This window comes from Chelonia mydas, chromosome 3 (assembly GCF_015237465.2).
Source record: "Chelonia mydas isolate rCheMyd1 chromosome 3, rCheMyd1.pri.v2, whole genome shotgun sequence".
NCBI classification, from domain to species: domain Eukaryota; kingdom Metazoa; phylum Chordata; order Testudines; family Cheloniidae; genus Chelonia; species Chelonia mydas.
The window spans coordinates 185693831-185715971 of record NC_057851.1 but is presented as its reverse complement, the minus strand read 5'-3'; the positions used below and the strand labels follow the sequence as shown (position 1 = coordinate 185715971).

General features: G+C 43.1%; 1 protein-coding gene across 3 annotated transcripts in view; it reads right to left on the bottom strand.

The window, feature by feature from the left end:
* Nucleotides 1-21515, bottom strand: part of PPP3R1 (protein phosphatase 3 regulatory subunit B, alpha) — an 86591-nt gene extending 65076 nt beyond the window's left edge. Inside the window, exons 1-2 of one of the 3 annotated variants that reach the window (XM_043543944.1) lie at nucleotides 21143-21161; nucleotides 21005-21096 (exon numbers count right to left, since the gene is read on the bottom strand). In XM_043543944.1, coding sequence (XP_043399879.1) covers nucleotides 21005-21007 — 3 coding nt within the window. In that variant the 5' untranslated portion in view covers nucleotides 21008-21096; nucleotides 21143-21161. Of the gene's footprint in view, nucleotides 1-21004 lie in introns of all 3 variants that reach the window. The other 2 variants (XM_037896025.2, XM_037896024.2) reach the window with 2 other exon arrangements.
* Between the last annotated feature and the right edge of the window lie 626 nt (nucleotides 21516-22141).

The window sequence follows — 22141 nt, the reverse complement described above, 5'->3', positions numbered from 1 at the left end:
AGAAGAAAAGGGCTCATTAGCTAGATATAAGGGGAGGAGAGAGAGAGAAAAAAACAGATACTTGAGGACAACCATTTCTAGGAAAGAAAAAGTGGAGTGAAGACAAGAAAGGAAAGAAGGTATAAAAAAAAGTAAAAGACTACTACTAAGTAGGTCTGGTTGCATAACATTCAATTATTCTCTGATTATGTTGTTTCTGAATACTTGTGAAATTCATCAATGTGTACATCTGATTGATTATATTAAAAAATTGAAGAGTTTGTAAAATACTATTTGACAAATATATTTAGACCAGTGGTTCCCAAACTTGTTCCGCCGCTTGTGCAGGTAAAGCCCCTGGTGGGCCGGGCCGGTCTGTTTACCTGCCGCGTCCGCAGGTTCGGCTGATCGCGGCTCCCAGTGGCCACGGTTCACTGCTCCAGGCCAATGGGAGCTGCTGGAAGCAGCGTGGACTGAGGGACTTACTGGTCGCCGCTTCCAGCGGCTTCGATTGGCCTGGAGCAGCGAACCGCGGCCACTGGGAGCCGTGATTGGCTGAACCTGCGAATGCAGCAGGTAAACAGACCGGCCCAGCCCACCAAGGGCTTTCCCTGCGCAAGCGGCAGAACAAGTTTGGAAACCACTGATTTAGATAACACTAGTGAAATGAATCAAATATATCCAATTTGATCTTTCTGCTAATTGACAAGTTCTAGTAGTTACATTTTTAAAAAGGGTATTAAGTCAGTTGATTAGAAAGGTATTAAATATAGTACGCAGCTTTTATCCCTTTAAATTGCAAGGGTTGTGGCTTTCGTGGGCATGGCAGCATAGATATTTTCCAATGTGTCTCACAGACCCTAAATAGCACCACTGAGACAAAAGACATGAAATTGATGCAGTCCTATTACACATAACTGTCAGGCAATAATCTAAAGCAAATATGATTTTTTCTCCTCCTAAAGGCATTTGAGTCAAGTGCCTAGTTGCCAGTTCATATAGGCTGTTTCCCAGGATTTATGGTACAATTAAGATTCAGGAATTCATACATTTCAATGCACAGTAGTTAAAACAATGAAAGCATTTTAAGAAGAGGATAAAAGGAGGTGAGGATAACTGAAAGAGTTGTGGAGGGCTGATAATGGAGAGTGCCTATTTAAGGAAATGGTTGACTGCTTACTAACATTAGGCAGAGAAAAAGTGGATTTTGAGCTCTCTTTGAAAGGGGAAGCTCTATAGAGTTTTATGCCTGGAAGGTACAAAATGGATACACATGTCAGAAAAGGCAGAGCACAGGGTTATATAGAGAGAAGATCAGTGAGGTAGTTGAGAAACATTGGCACTAAGGCCCTACAAAGAATGGCAAAGAATTTTGCAAAGGGTAACTATGTGGACAGGAAGCCAGCAGAGGTCTGTCAGGTCAGACACAAGATTTCTGGTATAGACAAGTTCAAGAAAGAGACTTTGGGAGGTCACATGAGTAGACATGAGCATGATGTGAATTAGCAAATCAGAAAGAACCTAAACGTGAATGGCTGACATGCACAGTGAAGCTGTATAAGACGCAAAGGAGAACTTGAGTATGTATTCTAACATTTATTTAACTAAAGCTCTCCATAACAGCTAACATAGATCTTGATACTCAGAGTATGTCTAGATTACAAGCATTAGAGGCACAGCTGCAGCTACATCAGGGTAGCGTAAGGTTTTTTTAAAAGTTTTTGCGAATACAGACTAACATGGCTGCTACTCTGAAACCTGTCACTTACTACAGTGACAGAAGGGTGTAGTATGTCCACCCGCTCGAGAAGCAGTAGCTAGGTTGACAGAAGACCACAAGGAGTGAAATTTTTCACAGCTCTGAGTTAGGTTGATCTAGCTATGTAAGTTTTAGGTGTTGAGCAGGCCTTAGTTCCTTTCTGCAAAGAGAAAATAAATCCATTAGAACTAAAGCTGTCAGCCATTTTAACTGAGTCACTCTAACAAGTTGTGGATTAGTTAATGTGGGTTGAAGATGCAAGAAGAATTAAGTCTGCAAAGGATAAAGATGAGTCACAGGGTATGAAAACAGTCCCTGACATTAAGTGAGATAGCATAGGTGGATCAAGATTATAGAAATCTAAAATTTCAAACAAGAGCTTTGCAACTTTCTATGGAACCAACAAAATGCTACAAGAGCCTTTTCAAGGCAACAAGATCCTCAGTTTTGAAGAAACTCTTGGACTGAATTTTTAACAGTAACTGTACATAAGCAAGCTGATGTTTTAAATTTACTTTTAAATGAACTGAAAAAGAGTTTGTTGCAAAGTTCTAAAATGCTCTAGTTACTTTAATTACCAGAATCTTAAAATTCAAAGAACTACATAAAGAAAAATAACACAAAAATAGATTGCTTTCATATGACAGTGTCCTACTGAAGGATATCCATCCTTGAGACTTGAAACAGTATTTTTTCTCAGTTAATCTGTACCATTAAAACAAATTCAGCTTTTGTTTGTTTGTTTTCGCAAAAAAGGATCAGGACCCCAAACAGGAAGATGGTCCCTTGCCCCAAAGAATTTAAAACCTAGGTTTACTATAACTTATTTTTTGTTTATGGGTGCAATGTTCTAAATATTTAATATTGAAAATCAAATATAAATGTCTTATCTAGAATCTCTATTGAAACCCTAACGAGTGCCTGGTTTCAGTAGAACTTTGATGTACCAGACTACTACAGAATTAAAGTTGCCCATTAACCCAAATTATTTTCCTTCCATCTGAAATCATATACTTAATCCTATTTAATTTTCAATACTCTGTCCACATTCTAAGTCTACTTCAAATGGCAGCAAGAATTAAATGTTCTGACACACTTCAGTATTTGAGAGGGCCAAACTTCTTTAACTATTATCTGGAACATCTATGTTTCAAAATAAATTGGTAAATAACTTTTTACATTCCTTCAGCCATTTGTTTGAGATCCAACTGGAAATTTATAAAAACAAGTCCTGGTAAGACATTTGAACAGATCCACTTCAAATAAGAGGTTGTCATAGAATGCCTTTTCCTTTCCTGAGTCAAAAAGAAAAGCAGTATTCAAAATTACATATTTCAAAAGTTTTTCAGGTTGTACTTAAGTCTTTCTATGGAAAACACTAGTAACTCATCTCTGTGTATTTTCCTTTTGACGAAATATCCTCAAATTTATTCACAGAGACTCAAACTAATAGTTTTTCTAGTTGCCACTAGATACTGAACTGACCGTGGAAGACATTAGATTCAGTAACAGATCCACAAAAGCTTGTGTTCACCTCTGAAATCCCAGAGGAACCACATGGGTGGCCCTTTAGTTTTATCAGTGAAGCCTGCCTCACAAACACTGAGACATCAAAGCGATAAGCAACTGAGATAGCTCCTAAATATTAAACTAAACTGCTCAAGCGTATCATTTTATATATAACACCGATTCAGTGGCTCTGTATAACAGGCCTATTAAAAAGCTACCCACCAGCTCTAAAACAGTTGCTTGGAAGAATCCCTTCAGTGTGAAAGACCCCCCAAGGGGTCCCACTTTTTGACAAGGATGGGCCACGTGGCCTCAACGTCTCCAAGACTGAGCCTCTGGGCTCCAGCAATCCTGTTTCACTGTGATCTCTGCCCAGTGAGTCTAACTGAAATAAATGCCTGTTCAGAGACTTTTTGCCCCCTTCAGGGATCACTGCTACTTCAGCAAGTATTTGCAGTGACAGCAAACAGCATTTTCAAAACAGAGTAGGGTTTATTAGAGTATGTCTATATTACACTATAGCAGCACAAGTTTTGCTGTCAGTGTAGTTAATCCGTACCTCCAAGAGGCAGTTACTATGTCTACCTAACTACATCAGACAAGGTAAACAATTTTTCAAAGCCCCGAACAATAAGGTCAATCGAATTTTGAAGTACATATCTGGCCTGTATCAAACGGAATACAGTATTGGGAAGTCCTTAGGTTAGCACAGAGAAGCAAGGGTTAAGAATAGTCCAACACAGACCAAACCAGGGCTCCCTTGAGCTATACTGCTGTAGTAACCATCTTGGTTTCCTCTCTGTATCTGTCCCTTTGGCCTGGTCTACACTACAGAATTAGGTCGACCTAACTCGGTAACCATCTACCCCATAACGTTGCTCTCACCAATGTAAGACACCCATTACACAGGCTTAATAACTCCACCTCTGAGAGAAGTGTAATGCTTAGGTCGGTATAGTTAAATCAATGCAGTGTCAATGTAGACACTGTGTTGACTGTTCTGGCTGACAGCTGACAGCCCAAGCCCCGCCACCACAGAGCTGGAGTGGCGGGGCTCTGGCTGTCCATGCCCCACGATGACAGTTGGTGCAAGCACCTCTGGTGAGGATGTGGACACTGACAGAAGGAGCTAACGTGGACATACAAAACAGATTTAATTACTGCAGTGGCTGCATGGTGACATAACTTAAGTCAACTTAAATTTTGTAATGTAGACATGCCCTTTGTATCTCAGTCCCAGATGTGAGCAGCTGTATCTATCCAAAGGCCAGCTCTTAACATAGCTACCTGACACCTTTTCCCTTTGTTCCCAGTGCAGGGTCTTGGCTCTGCTTCCCTGCAAAGAGGTGGGGGAAAATCATCTTCCTCTGGGCTGTTGGTTACAAAGCATGAATATCCCAGCCATTGGAATTCCCATTGTTTTTATGAATCCTTCATTGATACGGGTTGGCTTCATCAAGTCCTTTAATGACCCATTCATACCACCTAGACAGTTACATCACAGACACAGACACCCCTTGTGCCTCCTGCTCTTCCCCAACAGCACTTTTTAACTCTTTTGCACCCACTTGGTAGCACTCAAATAAGTCACTAGTCAAGTAAGTCACCAGAGATAGCTGGTGGTTTTTTTTTTATTTAAACTCTGATTTTTTTGATAAAATGCTTTTTGAGGGAAAAAACTTATCTAAAAATAGCTTTAATTAAGATACATTATAGCTCAAAGATATCTCATCATAGAATAGGGATTATAAATTCTATAGTATGAGACAATATATTCATGTAATGTTTAAGAAAAGTTTTGTAAATGAGTTCCCATAGTTCGTGGATTACGGACCCAATCTTATGGGGTTCTAGGGGCTTCTGTATAGATTACTGAGGTTTAATCTTTCTATCTACCCAATGGGACTCAGTGCTGAGTCTAGAAGATACCATCAGAGATGCTTAGTTTTGCAGTTCTCAAACTGTAGATTTGTGTCTCCAGAGATAACATGCTTGTTAACAGCAAAAATGATTTTAAATACATAAATATATAGAGGTGAGAAACAATAGACCTCAACCCAATTTGTCCCTCTGCAAATTTCTGTACACAGAGTCAATCCCTTATCTCTCTCTAAAAGTGAGAAGTTTAAAAGACAGTTCACTGAACAGAAGATTGTTGGGGTGGAATAGATCTGGGCAAGGAGAAGAAGTCTGGAGATAAATGTGAGAAGGGAGGGACAGGCAGTAGAAACAAAAGTGAAACTGTTTGAGCAGCATATTCCAGAAGTCTTCAGGTCTTTCTGAGTGTAGCCTTCATTGATTTGAGATCTATCATACCATTCTCTAACTAGAAGGGAAAACTTATAATGGCAGCAGACTGTAAAAGAGACCCAGTTTGGGAATAAGAACGATACAAGAAATATATGTTTGCTGATGACGTTTTAAAGAAAGTCACACCAGTGAACTGATGGAAGTCATGTAAGTACTTGGATTCAGAGACTGTTGAAGTGATAATCTCACTTTTAACAGCAGTAGTTTCTTCTGATAGCGTAGAAAGAATATTTTCTTCCTTTGGACTAATTCATTCCAAATTGAGAAATCGTTTGGGACATGAAAAAGCAGAAAAGCTTGTTTTTCTTTTCCAGATTATGAACAAACAGGAAAATGAAGGTGGTGATGACTGAGTTAGCTGCAGAAGCCAATATTTTAAGTTTCTCATGTTGACCTGGCTGACACAGTCGATTTTTTTTTTTTAATATTTCATTTAAAATGTTAGTTAAAAACAATTTTAACAAAAACAAACCTGATTTTAAAAAACTTAAATGTTTAAATTCAAAAATTCATATGCTTGTTTTGTTAAAATATTATATGTTTGCTGTTGAAGAAAAAAATCGAGAATAGATAACGTTGTTGTTTTAGTTAAATAAAACAATTTTAATATCTGTCTGGTGATGTTCTCCTACTAATACAGCATGGAATGAAAATCCTCCAAATATTAGAGTTCACCTCCCAAAGACTTCATAAATATGTTTCAATTATCTTTGGTAAATGAAATAACCAAACAATCATTCATTTTCTGATATAGCTGTAAAACTAATCTGAAAAGTTTTCAAAATAAATCACTTAAAAGGAAATCTACATCTATCTCTGAGTTGTGATGAGTATGTATTAAGGTTATAACAACCAACAAGAATGCACTTTTATGTAGAAATCCATGATTAATTCGAGTCTTCCTGACTCGTGATTTAAATCATGATTTAAAATCAATTTAATTTAAATCAAATCCACCCTGATTACAATAACTTTTAACAATAAATGTTAATGGGAAAGAGGAAACAAAAAGGCTAGGTTTATCCAAACAAAAAGGCCACTAATATAATTCAATGACACTCTGTTAAGATCATGTCTGGTAAACAAGATAAATGTGGGACCAGAAATCAATAAACCAATATTGGTGTGTCAGAAATTAGGTTTAATTAGGCCTAGAAGAAAATAATGAGGAGATGGGCTACTCTGCCCACCATCCTCTTTTGGGGTCCTCAAAGAAAGACTTTGGGGGTAAAATTAACAGAGATCAAACTAACACAACTTCTTCTTCTCAGTCAGCAGATGTCCGTCAACAACGACTACAGAAAACTTCAATGTCATGAACGGCAACCTCACTGTCACATGGGACTGTGGGATCTACCATGACATCATTTGGTCTTTGCCATCCTCATCCTAAAAATGTCCGGATCAGACCAGGCCAAGACGACATTACCATCTCCACTTGCTTTGGCTAAATCCCAAACCCACCCAATATGAAACAGGACTGGACTTTTAATTGTAACAGCAGCAGCAGCTAGAGGCCAGCTCAACTAAATTCTTTTCCCCAAAATGGACAATTATAATCATCTAGGAGACTGTCAAACGAGGGAAGGGGGCTCCTTACAAAACCTCTTTCCAACTAACGGAAGAGGAACAAGGGATGTTGTTAAAATGAAAGCCTTACTTAATACTTTATATTACAAATGCTTTAATGTTTTTCCTCATCTTTTCTATATCTTAAACAGAAGGATGAAAACAATTTTAATGGTGTGTATGCCACAGTACCAAGGTGGCTGAGGTCTCTTTACTCCTGGGGGAATTCATGTCCCCCACAGATTTCTTTGCTTCCCTGCAGAAATATGACTTTCTGACAGGGAAGCAAAGGGAAGCCATAAGAGTGGTCATGCACCCCTCCACAGCAGCATGACCATGTCCTTTCGTGTGCCCGGAGCAGCTGGTGGAGAGGTAAATCACTGCAGGAGGAGGGAAGGGGGCTGGGGACACCCTGTCTGATGGCTCCTATATTGCACTGAGCTCAGCTGCTAGTCCCGGCTGGGCAGGGAAGGACAGGACTTCCTTTTCCCACACAAGACCCACCCCCAAAATCCTTCCCTGGCTGCAGGAAGCTCTCCACTCCCCCCACCCCCACTTCCTGAGCCCATCACTCCTCAGCCACAAGGGAAGGGGTCACTGTATGGGTAGTTGCTCCCCCATCCACCCAAAGGCACTGGCTTCCTCCGGGCCCAGGGGGGTGCTCAACCCTCTGCTCCACCTCAGGCCCCACCCCCACCCGACCCTTTCCCCAAGCTCCCACCTCTGCCCCGCCCCCTCCCCACTCCTCCCCTTCCCTCCCAGAGCCTCCTGAACACCACAAAACAGCTCATCGTGGCGGGTGGTACACGCTGGCAGGGAGGGAGGCGCTGATCAGCGAGGCAGCAAGCGGGTGTGAGGCACTGCAGGGGTAGAGGGGAGCTGGCTGCCAGTGGGTGCTCAGCACCCACTAATTTTTATTCCATTGATGCACTGGAGCACCCGTGGAGTCAGCGTCTATGCACCCAACCACCATGCATCTAGACCCCCCCATACCCAAAATCCCTTGCTGACCCTCACCACCCCATCCCCGAACCCCACCCCCGAACCTCCACCATGCTGAGCCCCACCCCCTGCATCCAAACCCCCACCCCTACACCCAGATCACCCCCCACTTAGCACCCCACACTCAATGCCCCTTGCACGTGGGCCACCCCAATAAGCCCCCCAACACCTGGACCCCCATTCCACCCACCCCCACTCCCCCAGTATCCAGAACCTCTCATCAAGTCCCCCACACGCAGACCTCCCCGCCGAGCCCCATCCCTCCACACCCAGACCTCCCCTCCAGCCTCAACCACCTTCACCTAGGTGAAGACCCCCCCTTCAGAGTCCCATTGCCCCTGCACCCGGAACCCCTCAACAAGCTCCAGTGCATCCAGATCCCCCCTGCACCCAGATTCCCCCATACAGAATCCTCTCACTCCACACTAAGATCCTGCCAGGCTGAGCCTACCTGCTCACACCTGGTATGGAGGGGCAGGGCCACAGAGTATTTCTGAGGCAGGCCTGGCCCTTGCACTGTCAGGATCAGGTTCAGCCTCACAGTCAAGTCTATGTTGGGGGGGTGGGGAGGGTCTGCATAGTGATCTCCCACCTCTGTGCAGCCAGTAGCCTGTGCTCCCCACTGCCATGCTAGAGCCTCCACCTTTTATTTACTGATAAATAAAATTTTCAGAAATTTTGAAATATTGTGCGCAGAATTTTTTTTGGCACACAATTCCCTCAGGGGCACTCTGTATACCAAACCCAAAACCTTGTTTAACATTGTTTAATGCTAGACAATGACGGGGTCACATTAATATATTTGACTCCTTGGGCCCATATATTCCATCAAAATGAATGCAGCAAGACTTAAAAAGACAACTTCAACATTGCTGCTGCTGTTCATAGTTTTGCTGACCAGAAAAAAAAAAAACGACTAGACTCAGTTTCAATGCTGCTATCCAGTCACCAGTGAAACTGTCAAGAGTTGTGTCAGTCTTTTCCTGCCACTGCTGTCTGGAAATGCCAGGAGAAACATCAGTGGTGCTCAGTGGCGTTATTCATTGGGAAGTGGGGAGAATGGAAACTGGATACAGTAGCAGAGGCCTGCCCCACTCATAGCAGCTAGGACATTCTGGAAGCAGGGAGAAGAGACAAGGGTCTCCTCCCTCCTAGCCAACATGGGTGAGGGGGAAGAAGTGGAGTTTTAAATTTAAATGAGATATACTCATACCTAACCAAAGGCAGATGTAAAAGATGAACCTCCGCATCCGGGTCACTGGGTCCCAAGACTATATTCTGCAAGAAATCCCAGTAAAATCCCCTTTCCAGTAGCTGGGCTTTTCAGCAGGACATTTGCCCATGGACCTTGCTGGTGGGCCTTTCACCACTGTATTTTTAGCTAACTTTATCATTCTATGGCAGTGGCTTGTATGAATTGGAGTTTTTCAACTCCTGATTTACTTATCTGACACAATGCAATAATGCTTACGTGAGTCAAAATTTCCTTTTGACTGTGCCGAAAGTCTTCGAAATGGTCACGTTGCTTACTTGACTTGGGTTTTTAGTCTCTGGCTGTTTAGCTACATTTCATATATTTTGGCTTAAAAACGACCATCCACACAAACTACTTCACAAATTTGATTTACTAATTAGCACAACTCGTTTGCAGCTTGGGAGCTAAGATTCTTGCTGGCTGTTAAGGAGCAATACTGGCCTATTCAAAGGATTTCCAAGATTTCTTTAACACAGCTATAGAAGTATTATTTAAGGTGATCAGTTATTGAAGTATTATTTATAATTGTGAGGATTCCTCTCTATTCACAATGTAGAGCCTTAACTAACCACACAGTCAAACAACTGTCAATAACCCACAGTTAAGTTAGCCATGTTAACACACAGCACTGCTTTCCTTAGCTGCATAGTCTAAAAGTGCAATTAAAAGTCCAGTGTAATTTCTATTGCGCATCCACAATATGAAATTTAATGGGTTATAACTTTTGAATGAAAATCAAAAAATTATCTTTGATGCAAAATGCATGAACACCAAAAATTAGCTTTCTACCCCCAACCATTTTGACTGTCCAGTTGTTAAAAAAACTACTGGGAGGAATATTTTTTCCATTCTTACTCAAAAACAGATTAAGCATTTTTATTAAACTGTGCATGCACACAAAACACTAAGAACAGAAAAAATGAATCATAGGTGAAAGTTTTAGAAAATACATGGTTGAAAAATGAGGTTCAGAAGAAGCGAAAGAATACTTATTGTACGCATATCAGCATTTCCAGATCAGTTAAGAACATGGTGACCATTTTAAATGTTTCTTGTCTGAAGGAAAAGGAACTTGTGAAGCAAGTTGATATGAGAAACTGCTGTGGAGCTAAGCTGGACAAAAAGCTGGACAACTGGATAGGAGAATTTCTATGGTCTTAAAGTTAGCATGAATGAGAGGAAAACTGCAATATCTCAAATCTGCAAATATTCTCTTCTCTTATGCATAACGTTTGCTTGTTTTGATTTTTTTTTCAACTTAGACACTAGGCAGCTAACACTTTTAAAAGTATTTTTAATTCACTAATATTGACGTGCACAGGTATTTTCCTCTTTTTTTTTTTTCGTGCCTTTTTTCATTCCTATTAAACGTATTTTAGCCCTATATCTTCATCAAGAACTCCCAGACAGCCCACGCCTAGAATGTAATATTGATTTGTTCATGAAGACACTTTTGGCTGTAATCTAGAAAAATGCTTGTTTCCACTTCATCACACAGAATAAAGTAAATTTAGTCCCATTAGGAAATTATGTATGTTAACAGACTTTGGTAAGAACGAAGATACAATAATTGCACTTTAGCTCAAATACATTTTTATCAGTTAAACTTGCCTTGATATTCAGTATTTCTATTGCTATCATGCATATCTATTTCTTCTGGTGACCAAAATAATCCATAAATTCTCTACGATATATGGTGTGACCCAGTGATCCAAGTGCAAGACTGGAAGACATGACATCATGAAATCTAATCCTGCTATGACAGAAAATTTAAATTCTCTAATCATCGTTCCAGGTCCACAACAGTAAAGGTCACTGGTCCAACTGAAGTATACCTAGCTATGGGCGGTCACAAGACATCAGACCTTAAATTTACATATTTTGGCTTTCATCTAGTTCTGCTTCTTCCCCACTTGTGTTTTTGTTTTTTGTTGTTGTTTTTTTAAACAGACCTCTTACACTGCCAGAGTTATCATTTCTTTAGGTTACTGGCAACTTGGATACAAAATTGCTTTCACACAATGTAAAACACTAGTTTCTATATCTTGTCTTTCAAGAAAGTGGCCACTTTATGTGGTAGCCCTATTGGGTGTAAAATGAAAAAAAATGAAGTATGAAATATATTATTTTAAAGTTTGACAGCCTGTCACATGCCTGGTGCTACCAGGAAGCAGAGAACAACAGGTTTCCAATAGTACAAAAGTTGCATTTTTAGCCCTCATGATTTGTAAATTCTGAGACCTCAAATTCTTACTGGGCCATTTGGTTTAGCATTGCTATTTTTCCCCCAGAGCTGGGAATGCATCTCAACAGTTATTTCTAAGTACTTGGAAAAGTAACTTAGCTTCTCTGCCTCAGTTTCCTCATTTATAAAACGAGGACAATTTTTACAAAACTGAGAGGAGTGTTGTGAGATTAGCTTGTAAGGTAGTTGGAAAAGAAATAGAGCTGTTAAGTCTAGTGCATCAGATCTCTCAAATTCCAGAGGTATAAATGTCAAACATTTTTGTGAGACAAGGTAGGTGAAGTAATATCTCCTGGGACCAACACAGCTACAACTATACTCCGTACAAATCTTTTTGTGATATTTACTAAAATACTTCTTGATGATACAGGTGTAAGGATGGAAAAGAATCCGCATTTAATACAGTACATTTGTTTCATGAAGAAATTTTGCTTGAACTTTTTCAACTATATATCCAATGAGCAGCAACACTTCTATTTCCCTCTCTTCTTTTAATTAACATATAGATCTCTGCCTTAGTGTATCCCTCAACCTTAATTTCAGTCTTTTCTTCCACCCCCAGAACTCCTCCAAAAGCAAAGGACTTTGATTATGGCTGTGCTTCATGCACAGTAATGCTTTCCCTGCGCCTGCTGATGCTTTTGAGGAAGGATTAGTGTGTAGGAAGCAAAGCACAATCAACCACCTCTGCTTCTGGGGTCTTTCTGTGGGGAGAGCTAACGCACAGAAATAAATAGGCGTCGGGGGGGGGAGGGAATGCGTATAAACCAACAAGAGAAAGGGTGGAAAAATGGGGAAGCATACCACTAAGTGAACTGGTTGCTAAACAACAAAGAACAGTGTGATCATAGAGATCAATTATGCTAACTCTCCTACACAAGAAATTCACAAAATGGGATCACAAGAAGTAGGGTCAGGGAGAGAAAGGGGTCAGGAGAATCAAGAATGCAAGACTCCCCAACCTGAAATTAGAATTGTGGACAGTGCTTTAAAAAAAAAAAATTTGAACTATGGGTAAAAGTTTTGCTTTATTTCACTGGAAAGGAAACCTGTAAGCACTTTGATTAATGGATCAAAAGCTTGCCTATCATTTATACTTAATATCTGCATTAACTCACTATTCTCTTACTATTTTCTTTAGCAACACTCAACAAATCAGAGGAGGAAACCACAGGAAAAAAATTACTTACTAATAGTGAATCACGCCAGAGTTACAAAATCCTGTGCTTCGTGGACGCTAGTCACCATAATATAAATCAGCCCTTGAATAAAAAGCAAACAACCAAAAAAATCCTCTCATTTCTACAATCCTTCCAGACAAGTGTTGCTCAAACATCCAATTAAGTCTGAAGTTAGATGGAAGCTACAAAACTTTCATCTTTACAAGTTAGTTCCTTTTAAAATTTGCACTACATAAATTGAAGGTGACCTGCAAAGGATTTTTGAACAACTGGATATGTCTCCCCCCCACACCCTTTTTGTAAGATTCTTTATGATATATCAAGATTAGAAAAGCAGGAGTGAGGAGAAGGAATTACAAGTAGCTATTTTTCTGTGCCCCCCCCCTTTTTTTTTTTTTTTTACTCTAACAGCTTGTCTACATTACAAAGTTAAGTCAACGTAAGGCAGCTTCCCTCGTGGGCCTAACTATGGAAGTGTATGCACTGCAATGCTCCTCCCATCAGTTTAACTCTCCTGCTACACCAACGTAATAAAATCACCTCAAAGAGATGCATAGCACTTAGGGCACCACAGTTAGAGCAACGCACATTGCATTGTTTATGTTCCTTAAGTGGCCCCCAGGTGGTGTCCCAAAATGCTTATCATGACTGCTCTGGTCATTGGTTTGAACTCTGCTGCCTTGGAGCCTTGTACACAGGTATGCACTCCTCCCATTTTAAAGCCGTAGGAATTTTTGAAATTGCTTTCCCTGTTTGCTCAGCGTGCAGAGCTCACATATCATCTGCCCAACTGACTATGCTGGCTCCCCGCAGCAAATGCACTCCTGCCTGGAGTACACCGGAGGTGGTAGATCTGTTGGGTCTGTGAAGGAGAGGAGACTGTGCAGTCACAGCTCCGCTCCAACTGCCGGAACTTTGATACCTACAGGCCGACCGCTTGTGGCATGGAGGAGAAGGGGTATGATAGGGACATGCAGCAGTGCTGTGCAAAAAAATCAAGGAGCTGAGACAGGCGTACCAAAAGACAAGGGAAGCCAACAGCCATTCTTGTGTGGCGCCAAAGACATGCTACTTCTATATGAAGCTTCACACCATCCTTGGCAGTGACCCCATCTCCACAAGTCCTGTGGATAGTTCAGGGGGGTCCGGAGACAGTGGCCAGCGGAGTGAACCCCAAGAACGACGTGGTGGATGAGGATGTGGAATTGGAGGAGGAGGATGGGGGACAGATAACAGGGATATCCAGTGGTGTGGCAAGCCTGGAACACTTTTTGACTCTGGAGGGATATAGCTAGTCCCATCACTCCGGCTTGGGCACGCCTGATGCAGGAGAGGGAAGCTCTGGTAAGTTCTCATTGTGCTTCAATATTGCAGGGACACATGTGGTAATGCTCTGTTTTTCAATCAGGGTAGAGGAGGGATTGAAATAACCAGCATAGGTAAAGTTTGTATCTGCTTCTCATTCCCCTGTGCAGCTAGGCAGAGGGGGCCCTGCACGTTCTGGGAATCCTTCACACAGATCTCTAAGACACTTTCCTGGAAGTAATCTGCAATCCTCTGCCGAAGGTTTCTTGGGAGGATTGCTTTGTTTTTTCCACCGCTGTAGGAAACTTTGTCGGCAACTACTTCGGCAGGCACCATAGCTGCACATATGTGAGCATCACACAGACCCAGTCTACTGCCACACACATTCAGAAGCTGCACCCTTGCATCCTCGGTTACCCTCAGGAGCAAGATATCAGCTATCACCCCTGCCTGTGGAACACAGTGCCAGTATTCAGAACAGTAGCCCTATGTGCTAGTACTGATACCCCACTGAAACCCCTTACCCTCCAGGCCAAACTCACCAGGGCTGGGGCTCCCACCGTGATGTATGCCTGCCAAGGGAAAGTTGTATTGCTAACTTGTTTGGATCAAGAGTGTGACTGCACTCACAATAATGCCTCTGTCTATTGTTTCTTTACCATCTGCCGACATGCCCTTGAGGATATCCTCCTGCACACCAGCTAAGTGAGTCAGGCTCATAAGGAGACAAAACAAGAGGAGTAAGGAAGACATGTTCCAGGAAGTGCTGCAATCCTCTGGTGCTTCGTATTGCAAGTAGAGAGCATGGAGAGAGGCTATCAAAGGAAAACTGCGGATGGATAGTCAGGATAGGAAATACAGGCAGGAGCAGATGATAAAGGGGCTCAGGGAGCTGAACACATCCGTGCTCACCTCCCCCTGCAGCCCATGCAGAACTGCCTTCCAGGCTCTCCCCACACATTCCTCGCATATTCCAGAGTCGTCGCAGTACCCCAGGCACTCCACCCCAAGGGATGTTTCACAATGACAGCTGGACATACACCCAGCTGTGAGAGCCTCATTGGCAAATGTGATCAATTTTCATGTTCCTTCCAGAAGACAGAAATGTTTGCATGACTGTTGAATAAAAATGTACTTATAGAAAGTAAATGAATCTTTATTTGTCTCTTACATATGGTGGTTGCTGCTAAAATTCTAAGATAGTGCCAAAAGGTGCATTTGCTTTGTTGCATTCTTGCATGCATAGCAATCGTTACAAGGTTATTACAGTGCAAGAATACAATGTCTGGCTCAATGCATTACAGAAACATACATAACTGTGGCTCATCATCAAAATACTCCTTCAAAGCCTCCCTGATTCAACCAAAGCCACATTGAGCCCCTATAATAGCCCTGGTATCGGATCCTCAAAAGCCAGCTGATCCACCTCAACACTCCACCCCTACAGAAACTTCTCCTCCTTAGCTTCACAATGTAGGCTGCTATGACCATGGGAATATTTTCCTTACTGAGGTCTAACCTGCCAAAGAGGCAGCACCAGCAACCTTTTAAGCGGCCAAAGACACATTCAACAGTCATTCTGTACCTGCTGAGCCTGTTGTTGAAGCACTCGCTGCTGCAGTCAAAGTTGCTGATGTAAGACCTCCTGAGCCATGGGAGCAAGGCATAGGCTGAATCTCCCAGAATCACTACTGGCATTTCAACATCTCCAATGGAAATCTTCTGGTCTGGAAAGGAAGTCCCTGCCTGCAACTTTCTGTATAGTCCAGTGTTCCTGAAGAGGCACGTATTATGCACCTTCCCTGACCAGCACGTGTTGATATCAGTGAAACAACCCCGATGATATACCAGCACTTGCAATACCATAGAAAAGTAGCCCTTTCTGTTGATGTACTCCATCGCAAGATAGCACGCATGTCACCATTTTGGCCCCAGACTATCTATTGCCCCTCCGCAGTTAGTGAAACCCATTGCCTCAAACCCATCCACTATTTCACGCACACTGCCCAGAGTGTCAATCCTTCACAGCAGGAGGTGATTAATGGCCATGCACACTTGCATCACTGCAACCCCCATGGTGGACTTCCCCACTCTAAACTGATTCGCAACTGATTGTCAGCTTCCACACTGCAATTTTGTTGGCAATTGTCAGCTTCCACACTGCAATTGCCAGTCGCTTCTCCACCGTTAAGGCAGCTCTCATTTTGGTGTCCTTGTGATAGGGAGCAGGGATGAGCTCCGCACACGCTTCCAGGAAGGTGGATTTACGCATCCAAAAGTTCTGCAGCCACTGCTCGTCATCCCATATCTGCATAATAATGCGATCTTATCACTCAATGCTTGTTTCTTGGGCCCGGAACGAACCGTCCACTATGCGCAGCTCCTCCATGAATGCCAATGGCAATCTTGAATTGTTTCTGTCCATGGCACACACAACAGGGCAGATACCATGGTGTCATCATCAGAGTCACCGCTGTGTTGCGTTCATAACGCTCACCAAAATACTGGAGAGCACTGCAGGATCCGTGCTTTCTGACAGATGGCAGGCATGTGTTTACAGGATCTGTTGACAAGTGGCGCGAAATGTACTAGGAAACCCGTGGATTCATGGAAGGGAGAAAACTGCATCATGGGATGCTCAGCCCGCCCCCGTGAGACACTGCAAACCCTTTCCCCAGAACATCCAGCGGAAGATGGTTGCAAGTTGCACAGTGGGATAGCTACCCAAGGCACACTGCTCTCTGTCAATGCAAGAGTAACTACTGTGGACATGCTCCACCATCACAAGGAGCATTGTGTGGACATGCAACTGCAGTTTAATTATAGTGGTGGATGAACGTTGATGTAACTTAAGTCGACAATGCCAAATAGGTGCATTTGCATTGTTACATTACTGCACACACAGCGATCGTGAGAAGGTTCATACCACAGTGCAAGAAAACAATGCCTGGCTCAGTGCATTACAGAAACATACATTACTGTGGTTCATTGTCAAAATCCTCCTTTAAAGCTTCCCTGATTTGAATAGCTCCCCATTGAGCCTTAGAAATATCTGGAGTGTCAAGTCTGTCCTTCCCTGATTTTGCTGCAGAACCTATGGATGTTTACTGTACCTGCTAACACCTTAACTGAAGGAGGGTTTTAAATCACAGACTTAAAAATGTTTATCAGCCATCGAAGTTAAATAAGTGTTAAAAGTTAACAGTTTCAAACACTGACTTAAAATCCCTCTCCCGCAATTGCTCAGCTTTTATTCTCCTCGGTTTTGTGATGATACCTTTTGTTAGCTCTACAGTCATTAAAATGTTCCAGCCTAGATAGGACCCATATTTCTAATATAAAAAAAAAGTTGACTTTTTTCTTTCAATGTCAAGTCTTCATACCTTCTTTGGACATCATGATGTAAAGAGCATAATCCTCATTTTCTTTCCTTTGCAAAATTTAATTTCTAGTCACAAAACTGAGAAAATATGCCCTTTAAATGTAATCTTCAAAATAAGAATCCTTTGATAAAAAGTGCAAATGCCTTCACACAAGTCTAAGTTATTAAGCAAAATAACCTTAAACTTACCATTTTTCACTGTATGTACTCTAGGACCCCCCTCCCGATTGATTCTCTTCTATTGCTAGCCAGCATATTCAAGCGATGGTCTACGGTAGACACACCACCTCCAGAGTAAAGGTAGGCATAATCTCCGAGTAGACAATCATGAGGTCCAGATTTTACAGAAAGCAAGAGTTAAATAAATAATCTGCTGCAATGCCCTGAATTTTTTTCCCCCACTAAAAGCACGTATATATTATGTTACATCCAGTTAAAAGACTTCTGGCTGAATTCTTATGTTTCCTTTTCTCCAGGTATAAAGTTCAAAACTAACTAGAGAAAAACCATGTCCCAGTGGGAAAGAAGCTATCAAAAATAATTTGTCCCAACAACATGTTTGCCCAAAACCAACATAGTTTACTTTTATAGAACTCCCCAGTAAGTTTCCCCTCTGATTAAAGTAATTTTTCCCTTAGACCATATTGTCTAGATCAAACTCTGATAAATAAAGTGTGTACACTGCTTCAAGTAATCTGTAATGCACCCATCACCTTAGTATTTATGTGCCCATTAGAAAAATATTTAAATAAGCTGCTATACTAACAAGTTCAATGTACCTCAGAATTGTGGTTCTATTTTCACTCTCACTAATGTTTATGTTCAGAATACATCTCAAATCACAACTGGATTTTTTCCCCCTAAAAAATATAGTCTAGTTCAAACGTGAATTAATTCACAGAAATCCAATGGCCTGTGTTATGCAGGAGATCAGACTAAATGATCACCTCAGTCCCTTCTGCCCTTACTATCTATGAAATCTTAGAATAAATCTACCTATCATGCACACTACAATACATTCACCTCAGCTCGTTTACTATAACTGCCAGTACTTTGGTCCTGCAGGAACACAAGAGAAATGTTACTTCAAACTCCGAAAACCATCATCCTATTACAAAACAAAACAGTAAAAGTTAGAACTGAAAAATAAGATTTGATCTTAGTTTATACACATTGAGACTGGTCTCTTGCAGTGAAAGCATCCAGATTACCACAAAGTATATTCAATTTTTCCTAAAAATGAAAGGCGGTTTAAATTATGCTGATCTTAATTTCTCAAATTAATCTATTCTTAGATTTTATCCAAAGTTCAGACTTAAAGGTCAGGTCTACATCAGAAAAGGTTTTCAGGGACTGCTAGTGTAGACGCAGCTTATCCTGGCAATAAATAAATAAATAAATAAATAATAAAAATGCTTTTGCCCAGTACAGCATATTATATTAGTTCCCCCAGCAAAATAAACTATACCAACAAAAGTATTTTTAACAGCATAGCTGTGTATACACTAAGGTTTTTGCTGGTATAGAAATGTTGTAAAAAAGACACCTTCACCCAGTATGACTATGCTGGCAAAAGTTTCTCACAAGGCAGTGAAAAATTAGGGTGAGTATAAAGACCTTTCACAGACACACAAAAATACATCTCACCGTTCATGAGCTCTTTCTTGTAATTTGTGCACATTAATAAGCATCAGAGAAATCTTCAAGAAATTCTTCTCATATAACCTTGGCTAATGACTGCATTAATGTAATTATAATGTAATGAAAGCTACATATCGTTCAGTTATTAGATGTACATACAACAACTGGAAGCACTGCAGGGGTAACATGGCTTCAAATAGTAAAGGTTTGTTTTGTTTTCAAGTCCTGATTTTATTACCACTTTTTCAGAACAGGGAAGGGATTTGATAGCCTTAGTGTTTTCTATGTATTTCAAATGTTTGGCAGTAGCTTTCCAGAACCACAATTCAAAACAAAGCAAGCCTCTAAAATGTTTCCCTAACAAAATATTTCTAACAGAAGGTAAAGGCACAATTACAAGATCAGTCGAAACATGCAGCATAATATTCTAGCATAGCTTTGCTGTACAGTAAAAAGGAAAGTTGGCAATTGCGTTTTTAAAAATAAAAACAAAAGGAAATCCATTTTTGGTTCACACGCACTGCTAGTCTTAACATGTAATGGTGATAAACAGCTGGTTTTGCACATAAGTGAAGAAGAGTTGGGAATGAATAGCTCCAATTGTATACATTTCCCAATTCCAAAACTGAAACTTTGACAGAAGTCACCCTGCAGCCAGGGGTATCGGATAATTAAGCATAAAATAAATGTTTATTAAAAAGGGCGTTGATTTCTTGGCACGAGTGGTAAGCAGGAGATACCCCTAGTGTCGACGTAAAATACTACAGCACAGAATACCATATGTCTGGATTAATTTTACGGCAGTAAAAGGGAAATTTAAATCACTATGATTTTAAAAAGACAACCCCTTCATGCACACCGTGATATACTGCAAACCTTCTTACAACATCCAAAAATATACATACAGATCACAGATACTGTAAGATTTACAAACTCTGAGCAATAAAGTCTGCCATGGGCGACGTACATTGTAGCCTTCCGGGTCTGCACATGAAAAGCAAACGCTGCTGCACCAAAGCAAAAAAAAAAAAAAAAAAAACCCTGCAAGACTGCAAAATAACCACCACGGAACAGCACCACTGAGCAATGGCAGAGAAACGCAGGACTACATCTGGGAAACAGATGAAGAGCAGTCTAGGATTCAATCCTGTTTCAGAGATGGGAGGGGGCCTGGGGACGCTGAGGTTGGGGGCAGTGGAGGGGAGGGTATAAAGGCAGAGGAGCAGTGGCGTGGGGATACACGATAACGAGGGGAAGGGTAGGTGAGGGGGCCTACGGGGTATGAGGACGGGGGGATGGGCTGTTACTGACAGGGTGGCAGGAAAAGACTGGGGGGGGGTCATGTGGGAGGAGACAGGAGGTATCTGGAGGCGGCCTGGGGCGGGGGGGGGACCCAGCGGGGGTACCCGGAGGCGGCGAGGGCCTGGAGGGCGGGACAATCCGGAGGCGGACGAGACAGGGGGTATCTGGAGTTGGCCTCGGCGTGGCGGGGACGGGGACACGGGTAGCTGGAGGCTGCCCGGGGGGCGGGAGGTCAGCTGGAGGCGGCCCAGGGGAGGGGACCGGGGTATCGGGAGGCGGCCCAGGCACGGAGGTAGCTGGGGTTGCGGGGGGGGGGGGGGTGTAGCTGGGTTTGCGGGGGGGACACGGGGGTGGGGAGGATATCTGGAGGCGGCCCGAGCATGGCGGAGGGGAGGGCCCGGTCCCGCGGGAAGCAGGACGGGGGCGGCTCCTAAGGGCCGTTGCCGTCCCCGCTCCCTCCCGATCTCTGCCCCAGACCCGCAGGACCAGGCTGGGTCTGGAATTTTCTGCCGGGCCCGGTGCAGGGGGTTCGGCGGGCGGGGGAGGGGAAGCGGGGGCTGCTCACCATGGTGGCGGGTGGGTGTTGGGAGCCTCCCCGCAGCTGGATCCGCCGAGTGCCGGTCTCAGTAGCCGCCCGCGCCCGCTCAGTCCCGCCGCGCTGCCGCTGACGGTTTCGCTGCAGTGGCTCGCGCTGACCCGCAACCTCACCGAGAGGGAGGGAAGAAGAGCGAGCGAAGAGCGGCAGCACAGGGCGGAGCAGCCAACATCCGGGCACCCCCGCCACCAGGGGCTAATTTGCATACGTGCGGGGGGCGGGGGAGACTGCGCGGGACGTTCTGTAGTTGCAGCCGGGGGAGGTTGGACACATAGGGGTGTGTAAAATGGCGGCTGCCGGCCGAATCTGGGTTAGCCCTCGCGCGGAGCGGGAAGTGGGTCGCCTCGGCCCCTGGTTCCTGTAGCTCGTGGAGAGAGTTTCCGCTGGGGGCTGGTTCTCCTGGGCCTGTTGCCCCTCATGGGGCCCCTCTCTTGACCCCCGTCGACTTCCACCCCCAGCTCCCTCTCCCAAGCTTCGTTTCTCTCTCGGCTGGGGGACAGGAGCCCCCTGCAGGCAGGGAGGTCTGTGCCACTGTGTTGCCTCCTTTTCTCTCTTTGCCCTGGGGGGAGGCTTTCCTGTCCCTGCCCAAACCGTCTGCCTGGGGCCCTTTAGAGACACTGGGGCTACAGCCGTTTCCTTTTGGGTTGTCTTGTGCCCTGGTTAATGTGGGGGAGGGAAGGAATAATCCCGGTTCCGCACAAATTGATGTTCTCTACAACCATCACCACCTGCCCCCTTGATGATTTATCTTGCCTCCTCAGCCTTTCTGGGGGAATCCAATGAACAAAGAGGGCTGCAGAGGTGGCTACCCCGCCACACGCTTAAGTGCACATGGGGAGGGATCTGAGTGTGGCGGTTACCTTCTGTGTGTGGATCTGGGTAGGATGAGCCAATCCTGTGTTACTGGCTGCTACCCTCCACCAGTTATGGTAACACTTCACTGGAGTCTTCATGCTGAAATGCCCCCAAATAATATTTTACCTGTGTCATTTCTAGCCAAGTGCTTTCAGTGTGTCTTTGATGTTAATGCAATTAATTATGCAAAACTAAGATTATTGACAGGTTTCAGAGTAGCAGCCGTGTTAGTCTGTATCCGCAAAAAGAAAA